The 24,501-nt window shown below is 40.7% G+C and overlaps 1 protein-coding gene across 1 annotated transcript in view; it reads left to right on the forward strand.

The window, feature by feature from the left end:
• Window positions 1-21,825, forward strand: part of ECT2 (epithelial cell transforming 2) — a gene marked incomplete in the record, with an annotated part of 142,069 nt that extends 120,244 nt beyond the window's left edge. Inside the window, 5 exon segments of the mRNA XM_073626234.1 lie at window positions 4,804-4,942; window positions 16,135-16,289; window positions 17,483-17,590; window positions 17,771-17,917; window positions 20,701-21,825. Coding sequence (XP_073482335.1) covers window positions 4,804-4,942; window positions 16,135-16,289; window positions 17,483-17,590; window positions 17,771-17,917; window positions 20,701-20,781 — 630 coding nt within the window.
• Window positions 21,826-24,501: the final 2,676 nt, after the last annotated feature.

A 24,501-nucleotide genomic window follows, 5' to 3' on the forward strand; every position in this document is an offset into this window, starting at 1 on the left:
GGCAGATGAATAATGAAGGAAAATTTCAGATTCATTGTTAAACTGTCCCTGTTCCTATTTTTATTTTTAAAGAAAAAACAAATAGTTAACAGTTTCTACAGCTTGTGTACAATACTGGCATGTGTCCAGATGAATTAACTCCACTGTGCATGCATAGGAGTTGGGTTATCCCAGGCTGGCCAGACAAGGTGTCCAAAGACCGTAAATTCCTGAGATGACCAGATGAGTATTTCAGCAATGACAACACAGGGCTTATTGACATCATAGCTGTCAGTGCTGGAAGGGGGTCTCTTTGGCAGGTGAGTCTGCCATGTATGTCTTCACATTATGGCAAACAACCTGGGCAGTTGGATTTAGTTTTGCTTTAATTTAATAATGCAGCTTACCAGTTTTTAGGCTTTTTCACCTGGTAATCTGGCCACTAACACACATCCTATGTTAAGAGTTCCCCACTCTGGATGTATAAGCACAGAGGGCAGAGCAGACAGCAGTATTGTCAGCCTACAGGGGAGGGTAGCATTAAATGTACTAGCAGATTTAAATACACGAACATGTTGAAGCTGAACTCCAGCTAACTTTTTATATTGAGTTACAGCAAACGTGTGTGTATATATGTATGTATATATATATATATATATATATATATATATATATATATATATATATATATATATATATATATATATATATATATATATATATATATATATATTTTTGGAATTAAGGTTTTACATAAAAGCTGATCATTGTAAGCACCCATGCCAGTATTTGGTTAGTCCCATCCCTGTAAACTGATACATCTAGAAGAGCACTTTTTCTTTAAAAAAAAAAAAAAAAAAAATTACTGGCTGGATCACCAGATGAAAATAAAAGAAATAAAGCCTAAAAGAAAACTTGTGCAGACATCACATCTCAAACTTCTCAAAGCTGAAATATGTTTGCTTTTGATTCTAATACTGCCTTGACAATAATTCTTTGACTAACTTGCATACCTAAACCATTTTTAATTGGGCGTGAAAGATGATTATTATATTTTACCTTACAACTGCAAAAAAGACTTTTCATTCATTTTGACTTTTTTTTTTCTGTGGTGTTAAACCCTCTTATTAAAGTGGTTGTAAATGCAGATGTTTGTGTGTGTATTTTTTTTTTTTTTTATCTTGATGCATTCGATACATCAAGTTGAGCCTTCAGTGTGCAACAGCCCCCCTAATATTTACCTGAGCCCCATCTCAATCGAGAAATGTTCCATGAGAGCCTCGGGTCTCCCTCATTGGCTGACACAGCAGCAGAGCACTATTGGTTCCTGCCACTGTCAATCAGCCAATGAGGAGAGAAGACCCCTTGCCACGGCTCCTCATCTGAATGGACATGGGGAGCTGCGGCTTGGGTGCCTCCAAGCTGTTTGCTGTGGGGGCACTCAACAGGAGGGAGGGGTCAGGAACGCCAAAAAGGGACCCGAAAAGAGGAGGATTTGGGCTGCTCTGTGCAAAAGCACTGCACATAGGTAAGTAGATTGTGTGTGTTTAACAAAATACTTGAGGTGATTGAAAAACACATGACTTTAGCATCACTTTACATCATGTTTGCCTGTATATCCATTGGCTCTTTTTTCGGAATGAATCCTATACTTGTATAACCCATTTCTATACCTTTTTGACTGTGTGTACTGTGAGCATTAAGAATCTTATGACAAGTGCACAGTTGATGATAATCTGCTCCTTCACTGTTCATTGAATAGTAGGTGTGTGGGGAGATGGATGGGTGTAAGGTCCTGTTCATATTGGGTAGATCTAAATGTGTACCCGCTGCAATGGCTCCAAAGTATCACTAGAGTATAGGTTCAGAAGAATAAGAATTCAGAGATTATTATAGCTCCTTGTATAACCTACATACCCCACCTTCTCAGTAAGAGCAGGAGAAAAGGAGGGAAACCATATAGGAGTATTAAAGAGAAGGAGAATATCCACGCATTCCAATCTCTGTTCTGACAGACCTAGAGCGCCCTATTACTGCCCTTGACCGATCTACTGTTGCTACATTGCACAACGGAAACAGTCCAGGGCCCGATTGGTTCAGTAATGCATACTTTTAAAAATTGGTTCTGCCAGTACAAGCAACATTCTGCAGATATCTCAATTCTATAAACGTGAACCCTCCTCCCCAAGCAAGCGCTGCTGGCACATGTAATACCCAAACTGGGGAAAGATCCCACGCTATGTCAGAACTGTGAGCCCATTTTGCGCCTAAATACTCATGGTAAAAACTTCTCTGAACTTATGGCATCCAGATTATAGGAGCATGCATGTTCTTCAGTCCACCCTGATCAAACTGGCTTTATCTTAGGCAGGGAGGCTAGAGACCACATGATCCGAGCTCTCAATATTTTATACTGGGCACATTATGGCCTGAAGAAGTCCCCTTTGATTTTGTCAACAGGCACTAAGAAGGCCTTTGTCAGGGTGGACTGGCCTTTCCTAGAGGAGAACTTACGGAGGCTAGGTTTAGTAAAGAAGATGTTGGGGTGGGTTTTAGCACCTTTTATAGAGATCCGGAGGCAAGGGTAAAGTGCAAAAGTAAATGGAACGCTTTCTCACCCCTTCCCTATCTTTAACTGAACCAGACGGGTGTGCCCTCTGTCCCCCCCTGTTCGGACTGGTGCTGAAATCTTTTCTACGCAAAATTAAGTTAAATGCCGATGTCAAAGGTGTCCATATACTGTGCCTTCAAAAAGTATTCGTATCCTTTAAAATTTTCCACATTCTGTCATGTTCTAACCAAAAACGTAAAAAAAATTTTATTGGGATTTTATGTGATAGACCAACACAAAGTGGCACATAATTAAGTAATTAAGTGAGAGGAAAATTATGGTTTTCATTTTATTTATTTTTTTTTTTTTTTTACAAATAACTGAAAAGTGTGGAGTGCATTTGTATTCAGCTCCCCTGAGTCAATACTTTGTAAAACCACCTTTCGCATTATTACGGCTGCAAGTCTTTTTGGATATGTCTCTATCAGCTTTGCACATCTAGAGTGACATTTTTGCCCATTCTTTGCAAAATAGCTCAAGCTCTGTCAGATTAGATGAAGAGCGTCTGTGAACAGGAATTTTCAAGTCCTGCCACAGATTCTCAATTGGATTCAGGTCTGGACTTTGACTGGGCCATTCTAACACATGAATATGCTTTGATCTAAAACGTTCCATTGTCGCTCTGGCTGTATGTTTAGGGTTGTTTTGCTGAAAGGCGAACCTCTGCTCCAGTCCTTTGCAGACTCTAACGGGTTTTCTTCGAAGATTGCACTGTATTTGGCTCCATCCATCTTCCCATCAACTCTGATCAGCTTCCTTGTCTGACCCTGCTGATGAAAACCATCCCCACAACATGATGCTGCCACCACCCTGTTTCACGGTGATATGGTATATTTAGGCCATTTTTTGGTCTCATCTGACCAGAGCACCTTCAGCCACATGTTTGCTGTTTCCCCCACATGGCTTCTAGCAAACTGGACTTCTTATGGCATTCTTTCAACAATGGCTTTCTTCTTGTCACCTTTCCGTAAAGGCCAGATTTGTGGAGTGCAGGACTAATAGTTGTCCTATGGACAGATTCTCCCACCTGAGCTGTGGATCTCTGCAGCTCCTCCAGAGTTACCATGGGCCTCTTGGCTGCTTCTCTGATTAATGCTCTCCTTGCCCGGCCTGTCTGTTTAGGTGGATGGCCATGTTTTGGTAGATTTGCAGTTATGCCATACTCTTTCCATTTTTGGATGATGGATTGTACAGTACTCCGTGAGATGTTCAAAGCTTGGGATATATTTTTATAACCTAACCCTGCTTTCAACTTTTCCACAGCTTTATTCCTGACCTGTCTGGTGGGTTACTTGGCCTTCATGATTCCCTAACAAACCACTGAGGGCTTCACAGAACAGCTGTATTTATAATTAGATTCAATTGCGCACAAGTAGATCATATTTACTAATTAGGTGACTTCTGAAGGCAATTGGTTCCACTAGATTTTAGTTAGGATATCAGAGTAAAGGGGGCTAAATCCAAATGCACGCCACACTTTTCAGATATTTATTTGTAAAAATTGAAAAGCATTTTATTTTGTCTTCTATTTCACAATTATGTGCCACTTTGTGTTGGTCTATCACATAAAATCCCAATAACATACATTTATGTTTTTTGGTTGTAACATGACAAAATGTGGAAAACTGTTTTCAAGGGTATGAATACTTTTTCAAGGCAAATTTTGTCTACAGACAACTTTCTTTTCTATATAACCCAACCGGTTTTCTTAAAACTTCATAAGTGCACTAAACTGAGGCCTCCTATTCTCCTTAGCAGCAGTTCAGTGGCATTACTATCTTTATTCTTTCTGATGTATTTTTTTTTTTTGTAAATTGAACATTTAAAAATAAAACATTATGCGGCGGGGGGGGGGAGCCATCGGCTGTCTCAGGTGTTGGCTGATGGGTCTGGAAGGGGCCATCATGCATAGTGGAAAGTTTCTTATTTTATTTAATTTTTTTTAATACTGATGATGGATGGGATGATAGCCCTCCTAGCGTCCAAACGCTTTCAGTGGGTAATCACATGCACCTGGAAAGCACTGAAGCTATTGAATCAGCATTACAGCCAGGCAACTAAGATATTCAGATGCCATTCAGGGGTCAGCAATAAAATCAGTCTCGTTAAAAGCGTAGAATGTCTGCTTGGATTATATTCTACAAAAATGTATATTTAATTCCATCTGTTGTGTGTTCAGCTATGTATCATGTAAAATTTTTCTTTGTTTTCAGATTGCAAGGAAAAGGCATAAAGTCATTGGTACATTTAAGAGTCCTCATGGCCATACAAGACCTCCTGCATCTCTTAAGCACATTATCTTGATGCCACTATCGCAGATAAAGAAAGTCCTTGATATTCGGGAAACTGATGGTTAGTAAAGCCTTGCAACTAATGCCACTGGTGAGAGACTGCATGGGCAGCTGCATTTAAAGTAAACCTGGCCAAAAGGTTCCAAACCTGGGTAACTTAAACTGAGGCTAATGTGCATATTAACATACATAATCTGAAGCTTCCTTTATGGCAAACCTCACGTCAATGTGATTCCATAGCTCCAGATAGGCATCTCTGAAGTAATATGCACATTTTGATCTGTTTTGTAAACTCTTGTGGTTGTCACTTTGCCCTGCATAGCCAAAGTAATATAGTCCCCTTTAAAACCTAAAGGGACATCACACTATATCCTTACATATCCACTATATCCTTACATATCCACTATATCCTTACTCCCCAAAAATAATCCATACACATGACCCTGTAAGCTATATTTCTTTATTGTGTTTTTCTGCCTCTCGTGACATTTGTTTGGGATGAGCAGTGCATGTTGGTTGCAGTAATGTGAACTGCTCTATGCATACTATAACTCTTAGTCTACTATCTTTCTCGGGGGCAAGGAGGAGAGGGTGCCTGTTTCTACAGCGGGATCATGGAGAAGGAACATAGGCACCCTCTAACAGGAAGTCCGTTCACAGCAACAAAAAGGAATTTGAGGGAGGCTGCGAGAAATATTAGGGCATCCTTAACCTTTTCAACAGATTAACCTGTAACGAGCCCCTTGCTCGCTCGATTCCACTCTCCCGACACTCCTCTGCAGCTATTAAATCAGATTGCAACGTCTGATGGTTCGTCATCCAATGCTTCGGGATTAGAATTACAGCTCTGTGCCGTTCTAGTCCAGTTGTGATAGCTCAGAACAAACACCAGGCAGGCTGTATGTAAGTTCAAACAGGAATCTATCTTTATTGACAAAATACAGGCTTTTATACACTCAAAGTGGAGGTGCAGACCTCCTGATCATATTACTCTAACAATACAGCTGTAACCTAATTAACCTAATTAACATGAGCTAATTAACTAATCCCTTTAGACAGCCTAGATGACTCAGACATGACCGTTAGGCCAGACTGGCCGTCTTGTAGTTCAGAAAGTCCAATCAACATTATCACAATCAACATAGACTCTTCTTCACACAATAGCAGAGTTAATTAACACAAATAACAATGGGGATCTAATGACTCTTAGATCCCATAGTAAACTTATTTACAATACACATTTTAACAGACAATAGACAGACAGGTGTTGGAATTTACATCAGCATCTCCTAACAGTATCTGTCCCAGCATTATGAATCAGCCACTATTCCAATATGGCAAATCCAGGGTCCCCAGACATACAGCTCACAAAGAGCACCGTTCCCCCAAATGCAAGGGCCCCCGATCGATCCGCAAGAGGCTAGCATACAGTCCCCTCCAAAAGTCTCTCTCCCGGCTAGGTCTGTCACATAACCCTTAAACTTTTCTGGTCTCAAGAAACCCCTGCTAAAAATTACTATACTGTATCTACAACATTAGTGTAATGGTCCTTTTTATAAGACTGCTCCTTACATTACAGAATGAACATCTTGCAAATGTATAAAAATGGTGTCAGTGGGAACTTATTAGGCAGGGGCAGATTATTGCTAGGGACCACTAGCAACTTCTGTAGGAAAGCTAGGGTTCCATGGAACCCTGATTGAGAAATCCTGTATTAGGGACTTTGAGTTAAGAAAATATATCTGACTAGTTTTTTGTTTTTTTATGAGTTTAGTCTCGCTTTAACAAACTCCTAGCATAATAGAAAGCACAGTTGTGTACGAAAAATAGAATTTTGAATGTGCACCTAGTGTAAGTTCTCAAAACTGTCTGGACATCCGGTTCCTGTATTGCCCTGCACAGCAAGACTGGGGGAACTGAAGCTGTAACATGTTTTTACCCCTTTCTTCAACCAACCCAAGCTGCAAAGGTGCAGAATTTTTTTTATCCCCGCTGTCATGCTTCGCTGCTTCCACCAAACTCCACCCATTCAACTGGGTCAACTGCAGGATTTTAGTGATTAACCACTTGCCGACCAGCTGCCGTTATTCGGCGGCAGGTGGCACATTCCCGCAAACCGTCGTAGCTGTACATTGGTCCTTTAACCTCCCTGGCGGTATGAAAGCGGTACAATTATTTTGCATGGAAATTTGGCGTTTTATATTGTAGGTCTGTAATTCTTAACAATAACACACTTAAATCTGTCCAAACAAGAGTCTAGTAGATATCCCGGGTATGATAAAGTTTGAAACACAAAAACATAAATGATAATATAATAAATAAAAATAAATAATTAAAAAAATAATAATAGAAATAAAATAAATTTCCCCACGATTCACTATCGCTCAATTCTTCAAGTGTTCTAATTTACTATCGCTGTTTTCTAGCTGGTCTAAAGCCACTTTTGATGTAAAGGGACACTTTTTGGTTGCTATGGACAATCTCCAGTTTCCAGGCAGAAAGAACAGTATATATAACATAAAACTGCATGCAGGGCATAGGACAAAGCCCTGGGGACAAAAGGGATGTGAAATAATTTCATACAGTACTGTAATCTGTAAGATTACAGTACTGTGTGTTATGTTTTTACAATTTTTTGAATTTGCCGCCAGGCTCCGCCCCCCTGCGTCGCGGCGCTCGCAGGGAACGGAGCCTGGCACGGAGAGGCTTTGGAGGAGGACATAGCCCGCAGACACAGCGGGGGACATCGCAAGATCCCGGGGACAAGGTAAAGCCACACCAGGATCCTGCGATGTAATCCCGAGTGTGGCTCGGGGTTACCGCTAATGGTCCTCGGGAAAACCGCCAGGGAGGCTACGTGAGGATAGCAGGCACGCGCCTGCTGCACTGCAGGGGTGCCGATGCGCGTGGCTGGTGGTCACGCACAGTCATGGGCATGAGAGCCGGAACGTGTGTGTGTGTGTACACACAAATCCCTGTTCTGAGAGGAGAGACAGATCGTGTTCCTACTAGCAATGATCTGTCATCTCCTCTAGTCAGTCTCATCCCCCTACAGTTAAAACACACGAGGGAACACAGTTAACCCCTTGATCTCCCCCTAGTGTTAACCCCTTCCCTGCCAGTGACATTTACACAGTATTCAGTGCATTTTTATAGCACTGATCACTGTATAATTGTCAATGGTCCCAAAAATGTGTCATGTCTGATCTGTCTGCCATAATGTTGCAGTGCCGATGTAAAGATTGCTGATCACCGCCATTACTAGTAAATAATAAAAATGACATAAATCTTTCCCCTATTTTGTAGACGCTATAACTTTTGCACAAACCAATCAGTATATACACTTATTGCGATTTTTTTTTTTTTTTTTTATTACCAAAAATATGTAGAATACATATCGGCTTAAACTGAGAAAATTTTGGTTTTTTATTAAAAAAAAAAAAATTGGGATAATTATTATAGCAAAAAGTACAGAAAATTGTGTGTTGTGTTTTTTTTTTTTTTTTTTTTTTTTTCCTAAAATTGTCGCTCTTTTTTTTTTTTTTTTGTTTAAAGTGCAAAAAATCTAAACCGCAGATATGATCAAATACCACCAAAAGAAAGCTCTATTTGTGGGAAAAAGGACATCTATTTTGTTTGAGTCACACGACCGCGCAATTGTCAGTTAAAGCGACGCAGTGCCGTATTACAAAAAATGGCCTGGTCATTGAGCAGCCAAATCTTCCTGGGCTGAAGTGGTTAAACATGATTTAATTTAATGTTCGCTGTAAACAACAAAACCTTAGTTCTAAGAGCAAATTTTCTAAGGCTGAGGACTGCTCTTCAGAATTGTGATTGGGAGAGAATATGGTCATTGAATACATTACAGAAATGGGAATGTTTCAGATGGACTGTGTGTAAACACACTGCCAAATAATTCCTATGAACAAGAAGTTTAAAGGGCTTAAAATAAATAAAACCTTTGTTTTGGAGCATTTAAAAAAAATATAAAAATGAAACGCTATAATTTAAAAGTTGCAAAAAATAAGCAAAGGCTGCAAAAAGTCAAAACAAATGACAGGTTGCAAAAAACAGGATGAACCCCAAAAATTATTCAAATATATGAAGAGTAAAAATGTCAGGTCTAAACATGTAGCCCCTTTACAAGTTTATTTTGAGTTGGTTTTGGGGACAAAGAAGACAAGATTTCTAAATGTCTTTCAGCTCTGAGTATAGCAAAGGGAAATGGGGGAGCTGAAGTTCAAGTGATTTTTTAAATGCTTTGAAAAAGAAAAATAACAGGTTTAGACTTACCTGGAATTGCACAAATCGTTTCAAACCGCCTCTTCTCGGTTCACCGCTGGTGCTCCTGCCTCCTTCTCTTCCAGAGGTCCTCTGCCGGCACTCCTGGCTCCTCTCCAGTGGATGACCCCCATAGCCACTTTCTATGAGGGCACTCGTGCGAGCTCGCTCTCGAGCCTTCGCTTTCAGCCTCTATAGACACAGCAGGACATGTCACTGGCATTGACTGCAGTGGAAATCAATGGCTCTTGCTGCCTCAGCAAAACCTGTGAAACCAGAAATGGGAGGATAGCAAAGAGCTGCAAGTGGGCACTGGATTGAATGAGGGCTCAGGTAAGTAAAAGTGTGTGTGTGTGTGTGTGTGTGTGTCGGTTCTGATGCCTAAGTGTTTTTTTTTTTTTTACCCTAATGCAAGGAATTGGGGATTGTCCCAGCTCAACTGCCCATCAGTGTCCTGGGGCTACAAGCATAAGGTTGTCTGTGGAGCACTGAACGACTTGTCTCTGGGGCAGACCCTGTGGATGTGCTGGTGGCACCATGAGATCAGTATGGCTTCATTTATGCTTTTCCTCTCAAGCTGTGACCCTGACTGCTTCGCAGGATTGAGAAAGAGGGGATTGCTGTAATCTTGGTGGCTCCAGCCTGGCCTCATTGTCTGTGGTATGCTGCAGCTGGTTGCTGATGCTGTTTGGTAAATGCCTCTTCAGGAGGACCTTCAGTTTCTGGGTCCAGTCTTTTGGCTTTGACAGCATGGCTATTGAAAACCAGGTTCTGAGGGACAAGGGTAGAGGTCGACCGATATGGGTTTTTCTCTGGCCGATGCCGATGCCGATATTTAGAAATTGCGGTGGCCGATGGCCGATATGTGATGCCGATTTTTTTGGGCCGATATATTTGACCGATTTTTTTTTTTTTTTTTTCTTTTTTCCCTTCATCTCATAAAATCTAACAGTTATACCCCTTTCACACTGGGGCGTTTTTCAGGCGCTTTTGGGCTAAAAATAGCGCCTGTAAAACGGCTCCCCTGCAGTCTCAGTGTAATATCCCGAGTGCTTTCACACTGAGGCGATGCGCTGGCAGGATGTTAAAAAAAAGTCCTGCAAATGGCATCTTTGGAGCGGTGTATACCGCTCCTCCACCACTCCTGCCCATTAAAATGAATGCGCACCGCTGCCGAAGCGCCTGCAAAGCGTTTTGGCAGTGGCGCTTCAGGGGCGCATTTAACCCCTTCCTCGGCCGCTAGCTGGGTTATAAGCGCCCCGTTAGCAGCCGAATAGCGCCTCTAAAATGACGGTAAAGCGCCGCTAAAACTAGCAGCGTTTTACGATCAACGCATGCCTGCTCCAGTGTGAAAGCAGCCTTAAGTAATACAGAATTTTTTTTTCATTTAAACATTAAACAAAACAAACCTCCAATCAGTTCACTTGTATGTATAATTTAGAAAAAAAAAAAAAACTATCTTAAATATTAAATACACAAAAACAGGTAATCAAAACTTTTGGACGAAAAAAAATGGGCTAACTTTACTGCTTAGGTTTTTTTTTAATTCATTACTGTATTTTTTTTTTTTTTTGTAAAAATTGCGTTTGAAAGACCGCTGCGCAAATACCGTGTGACATAAAATATTGCAACAATCACCATTTTATTCCCTAGGGTCTCTGCTAAAAAAATATATATAATGTTTGGGGGTTCTAAGTGATTTTCTAGCAGAAAATACAGGATTTTTACATGTAAGCAACAAGTGTCAGAAAAGATTTAGTCTTTAAATGGTTAAACTGAGAAATTCTACACACGGAGTTCAGTCTATTGATAAAAAGAACCTGAAAGATACAAATGTATCTTCTTATCAGACTTGGCAGGCTGCCCAGAGGAGGAGAGAAGAAAACTTCACAGATAACTTAAGGCAACTTGCATTAACTTCTATTACAGAAGTCATTTGCAAGTCACGGCTGAAGTTACAATCGGCCTTTTTTATCAGCACAATCGGCCGATGCCGATTAAGTAAAAAACGCCAAATATCGGCCGATATATCGGCCGGCCGATATATCGGTCGACCTCTAGACAAGGGGTTCTCTGGTTTAGTGATCTCCACAATGTTGAAAGCTCAATAGATTACCTCTCCGGAAGGTATATATTTGCACCTAGAAGGCTTACGAGGTTCGTCCTCATTCCTTTTCAGTGGCTCAGGTGCTGGCCTTTCTTCAACGGGGCTTTGACTAGGGTTGCACCGATATCGGTGCCGATACTAGCCATTTTGCAAGTATCGTTACTCGCGAAAATGCTCCGATACCAGAAGTGACGTCGATTGGGAGCGGACCGCCGCCTCCTCCCCTACGGACAGTGCCATCCCCGCTGCCTCCTCCCAGTGGCATTGCTAGATGCAGGCATGCCCGTCCTAACAGCCTACCAGCCTTGTCTCCTTGCTGCACACCTCCAGCTCTGACTCCCGGCCACGCAGGGTGCTGGATCCAGGCTTCCCTGGCTGGATGCTGCGGCAAAGAACAGGAGGGGCTCTGTATGTAGACACTGTACGGGTGGTATCCTGTTGTACTGAGCAGCGGGGTTTGCTTTCTCCTCCATGTGCTGTCCAGGCCAGCTCCTCGCCTGCAAGAGACAGAAGATGCGGCCGGATCTATGGGGGTGCTCCCCAAATTTCAGTTTTGGCACCCCACTATGGACATTGTGGCCGCTGAGCTTCTCTCCAATCCCCGCACTCAGGGCTGGGACAAGAGGTGGAGGACAGGAGAAGTGTCAGCGACAGAGAGAAGGTGGTGCAGGCTCTCTCCCATCCTGTTAGTGGAGTGCTCCTCTATAGAGTACCTGTACCATGCCTGCACTCTCTGGCTGTCACTTCTGCCTGTTGCCTCCTCCTTCCCTCTACCAGCTGTCACCTCTGTCCCATGTCTCCCAATAGCCCCCCTATCCCCCCCCAGTGATCACAGCCTTTTCCATCCCTACTCTCCCACCCCATAATCCCTATTTCACCCCATCCTGCCCTCACTTAGCCTCTACTCCCATCACCCAACTCCCTAACAACCCCCCACCCCTCTTTCTAGGCGATTGGTATTGGCGAGTACCTGAAAAAAGTATCGGTACTTGTACTCAGTGTTTTATTTAAAAAAAAAAAAATGGTGCCGGTGTGTCCCTAGCTTTGACCAAGCACTTGCCTTGAGTTACATTAAGGGTCAGTTCTTTGCCATTGCGGTCCTTCTTTTTTTTTTTTTTTTTTTTTTTTTTTTCTTCAGCAGCCTTTGGTCACGCACTCTTTGATTTTGTACTTTTGTCTTTAAGGGTTTGAAATGTGATGCCCCCCGTTTACTCCCGATGCCACCATGGGACTTAATTTTGGTTCTACCGTAACCTCCCATTGTCAGCATTTGGTACATTGCCTTTTTACTTTGTCTCCAAAGTTGCTTTCCTGGTCTTTTTCACTTCTGAATGGCAAGGGTCGGAGTTGGCAGCCCTGTTCTGTAAGCCTCCCTATCTTGTCTGTCCCCTTTTGGTTCTACCGTAACCTCCCATTGTCAGCATTTGGTACATTGCCTTTTTACTTTGTCTCCAAAGTTGCTTTCCTGGTCTTTTTCACTTCTGAATGGCAAGGGTCGGAGTTGGCAGCCCTGTTCTGTAAGCCTCCCTATCTTGTCCGTCCCCTTACTTCTGAAAGTGGTATCAGCCTTTCACCTGAGTGTGAACATTGGCCTTAGATCCTTGTGCCCTCAGCCGTTGCATCCTAAGGAAGTGGCGCCACACTCCTTGAAGAGCTGCACGATTCTGACCAAAATGAGAATCATGATTTTTTTGCTTAGAATAAAAACATTTTCACATTATACAAAACAAATAGGGCTAACTTTTTACTGGTTAGTTGTTTTTTTTTTTTTTAATTCATTAAAGTGTAATTTTTTCCCAAAAAATTGCATTTGAACGACTGCTGCGCAAATACAGTGTGACATAAAATATTGCAACAACCACCATTTTATTCTCTAAGGTCTCTACCAAAAAATGTTTTGGGGGTTCTAAGTAATTTTCTAGCAAAAAAAAAAAAATGATTTTAACTTGAAACCAACAAATGTCAGGAAAAGGTTTAGTGTTTAAGTGGTTAAACTGCCCTCATTTACACACCAAAGTGTATTCCTTTGAGCTAAAGGACAACTTGTTACAATGTTTATACTTAAATTCCACTGCTAAAGAATGTTGTGATTCTTGGCAGACTGCCCCCCCCCCCTTTTTTTTTTTTTTTTTTTCCCCTTTGAAGGCTCTGGCTTTAGCAGAGCAGAGAGAACTCTCTGCATAGAAAGAATCGGGAAATACTTTGTCAAGATTGCAATGGGGGGAAAAAATTGTGATAACGATTCTTAATGATTAATCATGCAGCTCTAACTCCTTGGTTATGGTAGGGCGGTTAGTGTGTATTATCCACTGTGGCATTCTTACAAAGATCCGACTCTCCTGTGCTCAGATGCCCAGAGGAAGGACATGAAGTCTTCCCCTGTCACGGTTTCCTGTTGGCTTGTGCAGACAATTATTCAGGCGCATGCCCTTAAGGGACGGGCAGCTCCAGGACATTCAGGGTGATTAATGCCTTCTGGGCGTTCCGACAACAGGCGTATCTGTCTCAGGTTTTGTTGGCCCACCTCTCATTGTGGCAATGCTTTAGGACCGGGGTCGCCAAACTTTCTAAACAAAGGTTCAGTTTACTTTTTCAGGCTTTGGTGGGGGGCGGGCAGCCAGCCAGCCATGGTAGGTAGAAAATGCATGGTGTCAATGGGGGTAAACATTGGAATAGTGCCCCATCATCCTTATCTGGGGAAGGAGCAATGCCCCATTGGTGTCAATGGGAAGAATAGTGTCCCATTGGTATTAGGCAGGGGGAGGATTTGTGCCCCCTTGTTGGTATCACTGGGAGTAATGGGTGCCCAAAGGGCTGCAGTTTGGAGACCACTGCTTGAAGGACGTCCCTATCGGTCTTGACTGTGAAGAAGCGAAAAGTTGTGTCGGTCAATAACGGGATAAAGAAAACAGAATTTTTTTTTTTACTTTGCATCAAATCCCTTTCTCCAAGTTCATTGACACACAACACTCACCCCTCTATTGGAGATTTACTTCTGACAATGCTTTAGTACTAACTGGCCTGCCTGTGCAGAGAGGAGGGGTTTATCCAGTAAGGACTGCCCATAGGAGGTGCCAAGTTCTTTTCTGCCTAGTGTTCTACTTCTGGTAGGTGGCGCTATAAAACCCCATCACTCTTGGATATGAAGAAGTGTCCATGACTGAACTCAGAAATGAATTTTACGGTAAATTTTATTTATTTATTTTTTCCCATGTGAAAGCAAATTGGATCATGTGTTTTTTGTTTTTTTTTTCGCCTTCCTCTGGATAAACTGGTATAGGATTTTGTATAAGGAAGTTTGCTACTTGGTGTGTTTTTTTTTTTTTTTGTTTTTTTTTTACTAGATATTTTTTTTCAACTTAATTATGTAACTATATAACGCCTTCCCACTGCTCGTCCAGCGTCCTCCGAAGTGTAAAATTACAGCTGACAGAGATCAATACAAGTGTAAATGAGTCCTTGGTCCACACCGGTTTTCCAGAGGATCGAAGGATCCAGTAAATATAGCCCTTAAGTGCGCCCATAGACAAAATGAGCTAACCTATTCAGTGGAGAAAAAACATTTTCATGGGGTTCTACTTTAAAGCAGACTTTGCACCAAAATGCATGGCCTATTTATTTTTAGCCTTCCATCCCTCTATGCAAGAATGTTAATTATACATTTGCAGGTGACATTGTGGGCTTTTTACGTGAGGGTGAGGACATGGGCTGCCTTTCACATGGGGGTATAGAAGTCTATAAAAATAGGTGCTCCTGACAAACTGCTAAAAATACAGATGAATCACACATGGAAGCTGTTTTACTTACCAAGGAATTGTATTTGTCCTATTAGTCCTAAGATTTACACAAGGGAGGACAAAAGATGTTTTTTCTTCTGCATTTCAAGAACACTAGTTTTGTCCCAGCGTGTGATTGAACAGTGAAAAGGGAAGCAGTACGCTGACAAGCTCACCTTGGTCATTCTGCTCCCTCTGCTGCTTCCCTCTTTCTTCAGTCTGAACTCTGTATAATGACTGTAAAAGGACAAAGTCAAATTCATGTAGTTACACTACAGTATTTGCAGAAAAAAAAGAACATTTCGATGATTATTGAATACAGAACTGCATTCATTTATATCTGCCCAAGTTTCAGCTTGTGTTCTTCAGTCATCTTAAAAAAAAAAAAGTCAGCTGCTGCAAATTAGCTGCCCTCCCAGGATCCAGAACTAGTACTGTCCTGCTAGTTTCGTCACCAAGCTTCAGTTGCTAACGTACGAACTGTGGGCAGCTGGCTGCAACTGCTTGTGGTTTCACAGCCAACTGCTCATACAAATGGTCCTGCAGTTTTCTTGGACTGGGGGGGGCCAGGCAAACTTCCGCTCATATTGCCCCAGCAATCTAACCGGAAGTGGGGGAGCGCAGGTGCCTGTCAATACCAGATACCCGCTCCTCAACGGGGTGGTTGAGATTTAGGACAGATCTTAACTCTTAAGCTGATTTTGACTTCCTGTGCCTAAAATGTCAATGAAACTGGCTGTTGACACAGTAGTCTGCTTATGTGCCTTCACAGTAATAGGAATGTTATATAGGTTCAAACTAAAGCTAGCATCGTAACTATGCAATTACATGCCATGGTAACGCAGCTAAAAATGTGAATTGTATTTGCAGGGCATGCTCAGGTACTTATGCTTGTATACAGTGTTACATTGACCCTATTCTCACTGCTGTGCTGTCAGGTTTGGTAATTCTTGCTGGCTGTATTGCTGCTTATGTTATCACAAACTGGATCTATAACTCTATACTATGGAGTACCAAGATTGGCAATAACATAATTATTATTATTTTTTAATACTGCTATAATAAACAAGTTTCCTTTCTAATTTTCAGACTGTCATAATGCATTTGCATTGGTTGTGCGACCTCCAACTGAACAGACAAACCAGTTACTTAGTTTTCAGCTGACAGTAGAAGAACCTCTGAAGGTAGATTGGCTAAAGATGTTGTGCCGGCACATAGCCAACACCATTTGTAAAGCAGATGCTGTAAGTTATCTCCTACTGCTATATCAATGTGACTGTGTTTAAAGTGCTTCCAACTAGCTCCAGACTGTTATAAATATGCAGCTTTGTCCACCCCCGTGTGTTTATATTTGTGCCCCCTCTCTTCCTCCCAGGAAATGAAATTATTAATTTGCAGAGCAGTGTTTCTGTGGAGACCGTGTACGTTTCTGTGCTCCATGCTTAGTGTTACAGTTGGAGCTCTTGAATTTAAATGTCCTAGACGCTATTAAAAAAAATCCTTATCCAGAAATTTTGTAGCTTTGGAATAAAATGGTTTTAAAGAAATATGTTTAAAATATAGGGCCTATGGGTTTGGTTTACAGAGAGTAACTTCTTTCCCAAATCAAATATGTATCCATATTGCTTACCTCCTTGTTCGCTATCTGTTTTTAAGACGTTAGCCATTTAGCAGCTGCTCTTGAGCTTTGAGAGCAGTCTCTACCACTGTTATCCCTTTTATTGCACTATAAAGTGACTTATGCATTTCAAATTGAAACAGAAGTTGCCTTTGACAGTTGTATATTTCTTTACGGGACAATTCTGAATGTGTCATGGGACACGTGAAGATGCGAGACTGGGAACCTGCCCTGCCAAATAGTCTGCATTATCTATAATATCAAACTGGAAATTCACAATTAGTATTACCTGAGTGTATATCAAATACACATTGATACAAGGAATATTATTTTAAGTAGGAAGTTTATAAAATACACTGAATATTCAATTTACTAAACTATATTAATTTACTATGATTATCATTGTGAGCAGTGGCAGCCGATAAAACCGAAAGTCACGTGGGTTAAAAAAAACTACTATTTTTTTTAATAATCAAAAAAACTTCACTTTGTGAATTAAGCCTTGTGTGGTCTGGTGAGCCTGCATGACCTGATTAGTGACCAACACAGCCAAATGCTCACAACCGTACTCTGCATGCACCACATTTTGTGTATTCATGCATTTTACTGCTCTCTTTTGTTGATGCTTTCCCTTGGACAGGCATTTCTGTGGTTTCTCACTAGATGGCAGCATAGGTTTATACACTTTATTTTACAGTTCTTTTTGCTCACCAAACTTATTTTAGTATTGGGGTTTCCAAAATTGACTTGTTTCTGCAATTTCTTTTTTCAATTTAAAAAAGAACAAAATTCTGTATTTGCATCTCCTATTTTTTATAGGAAAATTTGATTTATACTACTGATCCTGATTCATTAGAAGTGAACACAAAAGATGTGGATAGTACATTAAGTCGAGCGTCGAGAGCTATAAAGAAAACTTCCAAGAAAGTAAGTTCATATGCTATGTTACTTGCTTACCAGCATTTGAATTCCATCTAATATACTGTGTACCCTGACACCGATGAATATATTTTTGTGATTAATAGACCTTTTGATGTTTGCTCATTATGTTTCTGCTAGCTCAGATAACTATATCAAATGACTGTGTTATTTATTGCCTTTTTATAGGTCACAAGAGCATTTTCATTTTCTAAGACTCCCAAGAGAGCCCTGCAGAGGGCGCTGATGGTACATAATACTCCAAATAGCAGGAGTCCTGGTCCAAGCACTGAGGGATTTGCAAGTAGTCGCATGCCGAGCACCACTTCTCTAGCAGTAAGCACATCTCAATTTTTCACAATTCACAACTGTTCTCATGTGAATGCTCATAGCTCTGTCAGGTGATGTTAATAACTGGTTTAGCAGTAATGTTTAAACTAGCATATATATGCAACCTTTACTATTATATACATTTAAGTTAATAGGAAGTTGCCTATACAGTAATTGGGAGTACTGCACTGTGGTTTTTTTTGTTTTTTTTCCCTATGCCAATACATTTTTTAAGTGTCTGGTTCTGGGACCTTGTTGATCTTCCAAAGCACTTTTAGTATCTTGGAAATCTATCTTGGTCTCGCATCCACCTTTCTTTAGTTTATTAAATTTGAAAACAGATTGTGCAGACATAGAATGAAAAAACTTCACCCTTTGGTGATGGGGGTCATGCAAATACATGACCCAAAGATTTTGCAAAGGGCCATTCTCTTGATTGTAACTTATCTATGTTAAAGTGTAGATGCAGATTTGCTGGAGAAGGGCTCATTTGGCATGGGTGGTTGATGTTCAAATCCACGTTTAAGATTTAGACTTTCTGGCAATGCACTGGAATTGCAATCTTCTGTTTCATGCCCTTCCCCTTTTTTTTGGAAGTCACCTTTTGTTACTATGGGTGTGTGTGTAATAAATATAAATATAAATATAAATATATATATATATATATATATATATATATATATATATATATATATATATATATAATTTTATTATTTTTTTTTTTTATATAGTAAGTTAAAATCTACACTTGCTTACAACAGCTGTGTTTCTTAACTTTATTTTTTTTTTTATTTTTCACAAATCATTCATTCCTATCTGTAGATTACCCGTTCTTCCTCTACTTTCAACCTCAGTGGACCTGCCAAACACAGTAGTGTTCAACGATCTAATTCCCTTGATGGGATCTCACAGAGTCCCAGATCCCGTTCACTTCTTTGCCCGGGTTCCCCTAACAGTCCTATGCCTCCTTTGAAGGGAGAAACGAGTCTCTCTTCCCCACAGCTATCCTGCTCCGGCCAGTTGGGTGAAAAACATACTGTACCACATATTGTTACATCTGAATGTACAGGACAGAATGAGCAGGTTCTTAACACTTCAGGTGGCAAGACAAATATTTTCATCCGAAAGGAGCCATCGAGGTGAACCACAATCCTCTGTGAGCGCCTCCATTTTATTTTATAGATAAAATGCCACTTCCACCAACAGTCACACTGCCTGGCACTAGATGGTTTTTCACACTGGTGTTTAAAGGGTGCTTACATCAATACTACTTTCAGTCTTTCTTTCCAAGGGATTTGATTTGTTTTAAACTGTATGCTTGCTAAATTGTTAAATGAGTTAATATAAAGACCCATCCTTTTTTTTTTTTTTTTTTTTTCCCCCCCTCTCCCCCCAGCAATATGACTACTGCCCCACAGTTGTGTGTGACACCAATATTGTGTTTTTATAGGACCTGCTAAACCTGAAACAAAATCTTTTTTTTATGAAAGCGGCCTAACGCCATTTGAATATTTTTTTTGTTACTACTTGAACTATAAATTACCTGAAATATTTGATGTCCATACAGTTTCAGTTTAATAGAACTGCAACTTCTGTTTCTATATTTTTGCCCATTATGGATTAACGAGAGCTGACATAATGCAGCTCAGTCTCTTCTGTTGTATTAATAGAGCAGAAGGTTCTCGTAAATGAAACAAGCTGTAAATGTATATTTTTGTCCCGTAATTTAACTATTCATTTGAGTGAAATATATTCTGGCCCAAGTGATTTATATGCGTAAATCATACGGAGTTTAACTTTTAGTGACTCTCTTAACCATTCATATTCTGGTCCAATGTTTGACTGAATCGAAGGAGTCGTTGACAAAAATAAAACTTGGAAAGAAAGAGCATTTGTTATATTCACCAGTTGCACTATAGTGGGGCTTTCCTACATCTGCCAGGGATTCCTTCCTAGAATATCCTTGTTTGTTTTGCTCTTTAATGCCCACATTTGCATAACTACAGTAAATGGTTTAGTTCCCCGTTCACAACTGAGCATGTTGTAGCTCAAAGCTCCACAAAGTTGCTCAACAAACCAGATCCCATTCTTTTTATGGACCCTTTTGACATCTGAGCATTTAGTCACCTGTAGTAAAACGCCTATCACTCAAAGTACATGAGCTTCTCTTACGCAGATTGGAGCATTTTTGGCCCCATAGACTTCAATGGGAATGCCTGAAAATGAGCATTTTACGAGCGTTTTGGCATGCGTTTTTTAGCAGCTCTCCACCCTTAATCTCCTCCCCCTGGTGTTTTCCACTGGCTAAAACACATGAAGCTTGAATACACATGTAAAACGCCTGTATATGCTTGCAAAACTTTCAAAAGCCTGAAAATTGCTCTACTCAGGTGTGAATGATACCTTAAAGCTCTCTTGCGATTGGTGCTGCAGTAAGGTAGTCTTTAACCAGTGGCAGTACCTTTTTTACTCCTGGAGGTTGTTCCATAAGATTAGTGCTTTGCCATTTGGGTCGATTTGCCTGTGCCTCCTTTCTCGGTGATGGCAGAAAGTGAGGCAAATGTCCCAAACGTGAATTTGTATAATCTCTCCATATTCTACGCTAAAGCTGTCAAAACATGTCCTATTAATATATACAGTAGATTAGGCTCTGTAGTAGTCTGCCTAAATCTTCAACTTATTTATGTGACCTGGAGTTTTCCCTTAAATGGACACCTTGAATGTGCTTTAAACTTTTTGACAAAATCTTCCTTATTTAACTTTTTTTTTTCTTCAACTTTTGCTTTCAGAATGTCCAATCGCCTTCTTTGGTAAACTTATTTGAACGAAAATACCATACTTTCAGTCGTTCAACAACCCATCTTATCTGAATGCTGACAAGGCCTTATCCTGCAATGACTGACAAAAGCTGCTGATTTAAGACTTTCTGATCCAGTATGGTACTCTTCCGTGCAGCACTTCCCAGCAGCTTGCAAATGAGACGTTGGCTTTTGTAAAAATGTTTATATAAAGTAAAAATTGTTTTATAGTGCTCTTCAGGTGTCAGAGGTTTTGTGAGTATGTGTGAACAGGGAAAGCTGTCTTCTGCCAATATTAATGTGCTTTGTCAATGTGTAACATGATCCATACATTCTGAAAGACCGCCATTTTCTGTAGGTTTTACTTAAGGCATCAATGTAAGATGAGGCTTTACAGTCTGAGAGCAATGACAACATATATTAGGCTTTTTTTAATTTTTTTTATTTTAATGGTTTCTCTTAAATTGAAACTTCAGCCAGAAAAATTCACTATAAAAATACACTATAAAATCACATATGTTAACTATGTTACTGGACCAAGGGTTTGAACTTCTGTGCAGCCAGGTTAGTGATTCACAAACTTTTTGCCATATAGCCAGAGTGCTTACATTTACTGATTCAGAATTTTAGCTTCCGATGCATTGCATCTGCCCATAGACTGAAGCAGGGCATAGGAAAAGGGTCTTCTTGGCAACGCTTCTTGGCAGCAGGAGTATGTGAATCACAAGACTGGCTAAACAGAATTCTAAATTAATTGGAAAGTTTAATAGTTAATATGTATCTGTTTTAATAGTGTAATTTTCAGATTCCATGGAGTTCAACTTTAAGAACTGTCTTTGGTTGCCCCAGTGTCACAAATTAAATTTGTAGGTAAAGGGTTTGTTCACCCAAAAAAAGAGATCCTGGCCCCTTGACAAAAACTCCCTGAACCTGCCACTTCCTGTATTCCCTCTCTGTACTAACCATGAAAATTCAGGGCTGCTGAGCCCTGAACACCATGGTCAGAGTGCGTCCCTTTGTCATCCGCAGCTGTCCTTTGCTCTCCTCTCTCCCCCTCATCCCTTCCCTCCCTGCCTGTCAGCTCCATGTCTGTGTCTCTGTCTTCGCCCCCCCCCCCCCCCCCCCCATCCCAATCCCCTCCGCTATTAGAAATAAGTTTTTATATATGGTCCCTGCCACCCCCTCTATTATATCCTGGCATAGCACACTGTATAAATCTTATAAAAACAAGCATTGTAAATACCGATTTAGCGTGATCTTCAGGCCGGTCACGTGACTCTCGGGCCAGTTTTCAGGGTTATTGCAGGAGGGGCTGAGTGACCATGTGATCTCCCCAGCTGACAGAGGGAGATCTCGGCCCCTCCTGCAGAAGCCATATATTGGATGTATACAGCGGACGCAAGTCATGTGACCGGCCAGAAGCCCGCCCTAAAACGGCATTTACAACGCTCGTTTTTATAAAAGATTTATACAGTGTGCTAGGCCAGGCTCTAATAGAGGGGCTGGCATAGCTTTATCGTTTGGGTTCACAAACACTTTAAATGTTGCAAATGTAACTTTCCAGTGCAGATGTGACTGGTAGCTGTGTGGCAGTACATGATGGTTAAAGCGGGGGTCCACCTATCTATCGTTTTTTTTTTTTTTTTGGAGTTCATTCACAAACTTTTCTTCTCATGATTATCTACTCACATGTTCTGTGTAATAAGTCCGCCTGTGTCCGATTTCGTTGTAAAGAATAACTAATAAAATTCACTGAAGGCGGTTTCCATCTTCATTGTGGGCATTTGAAGCCCACAAGCATGTATTTCCTGGATGCGGTGAATGCTGTGCTCCCAGCATTCACCGAGATGCTGTGATGACGCTGTTGCACAATGCATGCTCGGAAGCCTGAGACTAGCTCCCAGGGGACTGTGGGAGGTCTGGGAGAGTCTAGAAACACGCCTACTCCCATGGGAGGAAAACCAGGAAGTGCTAAGAAGATTAGAAAAAAAAAGGTAATTACGGCAATTTAATTTTTTTTACACAGCATGTCAGCATCTAGGCAAGGAAGAGAATGCATAGAGATAATGTTCAAAATTTGGGTGGAACCCCGCTTTAACTCATAAATGCAGCAGACTATGAAAGGTAATATTCGTTACTTATGTAGCGTATAAACTACTATGGCTCCCACTTCATTAAGAACTAGTTCAGCTGTTTTGTACATGAAGTAATGGATAATAAGCTACTGGGTCCTAATTAATGTGCCTGGGCCGCACATTAGATATGCTAACCATATACTCGGGTTGATGCTGAGAATATACATATGGGATTTTCTGTGCTTACATCCTTGCTTCTGACTTCTCTTCATAGTATTGTTGTCTGTCTGTCCCACTCTCAATAGGTAAGGGGAAGCTTAGAGTCTGACACACACATATACATGTGTGAACACGTGTTCATTAGAAACCTTGGATTGCACTTGAACTATTCAGATATAATGGACCTCTGTGACCGTCCTTATGTTACAGACTGGTGTCTAGCTGGCCAATATTTTGTTTAATCTTTTCTGTTAATAATCATTGAAGTACATCTTGCCTTTTTGTTCTCCTAGATTGAATGCTATGTGAATTAACCACCCCACATTGATGTATGTTAGTCTTTAAAGACAAACCTGACTGTTCGCTTATAGGCAGACACAGGGAACCCTTGTGTGTTAGTGCGCACAGACAGCAAAAGCACAAGCCACATTTTTAGGTGTCCCAGAAAGTTCCTGTAAACGGAGCCTTAAATCTAGACATCCTAGATCACGGGTGGAATCGCCGCGTTTCCTCCCTCGTAACCGATTCACAGCTATGACGCCCTTGCGACTCCCGCCACTTTCAATCGCGGCGTGATTTCGACACGATTGACGCCTAAAGAATCGCAGTAAACGCACAAAAAAATCGTGATATGCCTGCCACCCAAAAGACGACTTCTTTTGGGGCGACAGGCGTACCACGATTCCGTTTGTGCACTTTTGCATGGATTCGTTGGGCGACACTTGTGGCAAAATTGCGCCACAATTTGGGGTGCCATTGGAAGTGACGGGGATCGCAAGGATGTCCCGCGATTTGCCGTGATTTTCAAGCACTACATATCTATCGTCCATGAAATGTGGCATCATTTGTGACTGCTCTGTCAGCCATCTTGTTAATCTTTTTTAATAATTTTTATACAAATCATCTCAAAAACTAGAAAATAAGTTTTGAAATGCTGACAGTTTGTTCCAAAAATGTAAGAAAGGAATATTTTCTTACATTCAATTTGAATATCAGTAATATTTTTCTAATGTATATATGATCATGTTATGAGGCAAAATGTGGTTAACCTCAAGCTTTTTCTTTTCGGTTTTATTAATACACGTATTTATTTATATTTGCCATTTATACAAGACAATTGTGATCTGATTCTGTTTAACACTACATTCCCTTTGTTTTGTTTTTTGTGTGTATTTCTCTTTTCTTTTCTTTTTTTTTTTTTTTGGAATGCAAATTGTCGGTATATTAGCTGCTAATCAACCTCTATTAAAACCTAATGCAGCCAAAAAAAGCCTGCTAGCTATATTTTAAAACGGTTTGTATTCATAGGAACTGTATCTTGTGTATATAAATAAACTTGTAAAGCTGTATTTGCCTCTTGTCTTTTATTGCAGGTTTAAGGAGACATGCTGTTTTAGCCATAATTATTCCAAGCAGATGTTAAAAGATGTTAGTTATGTTGATTAAAAAGCGTTTTGTTTAGGTTCTGTGCAGTTTTTGTACAGAACACCAAGGGCTT

The sequence above is a fragment of the Aquarana catesbeiana genome, linkage group LG04, assembly GCF_042186555.1.
Source record: "Aquarana catesbeiana isolate 2022-GZ linkage group LG04, ASM4218655v1, whole genome shotgun sequence".
Classification (NCBI taxonomy): domain Eukaryota; kingdom Metazoa; phylum Chordata; class Amphibia; order Anura; family Ranidae; genus Aquarana; species Aquarana catesbeiana.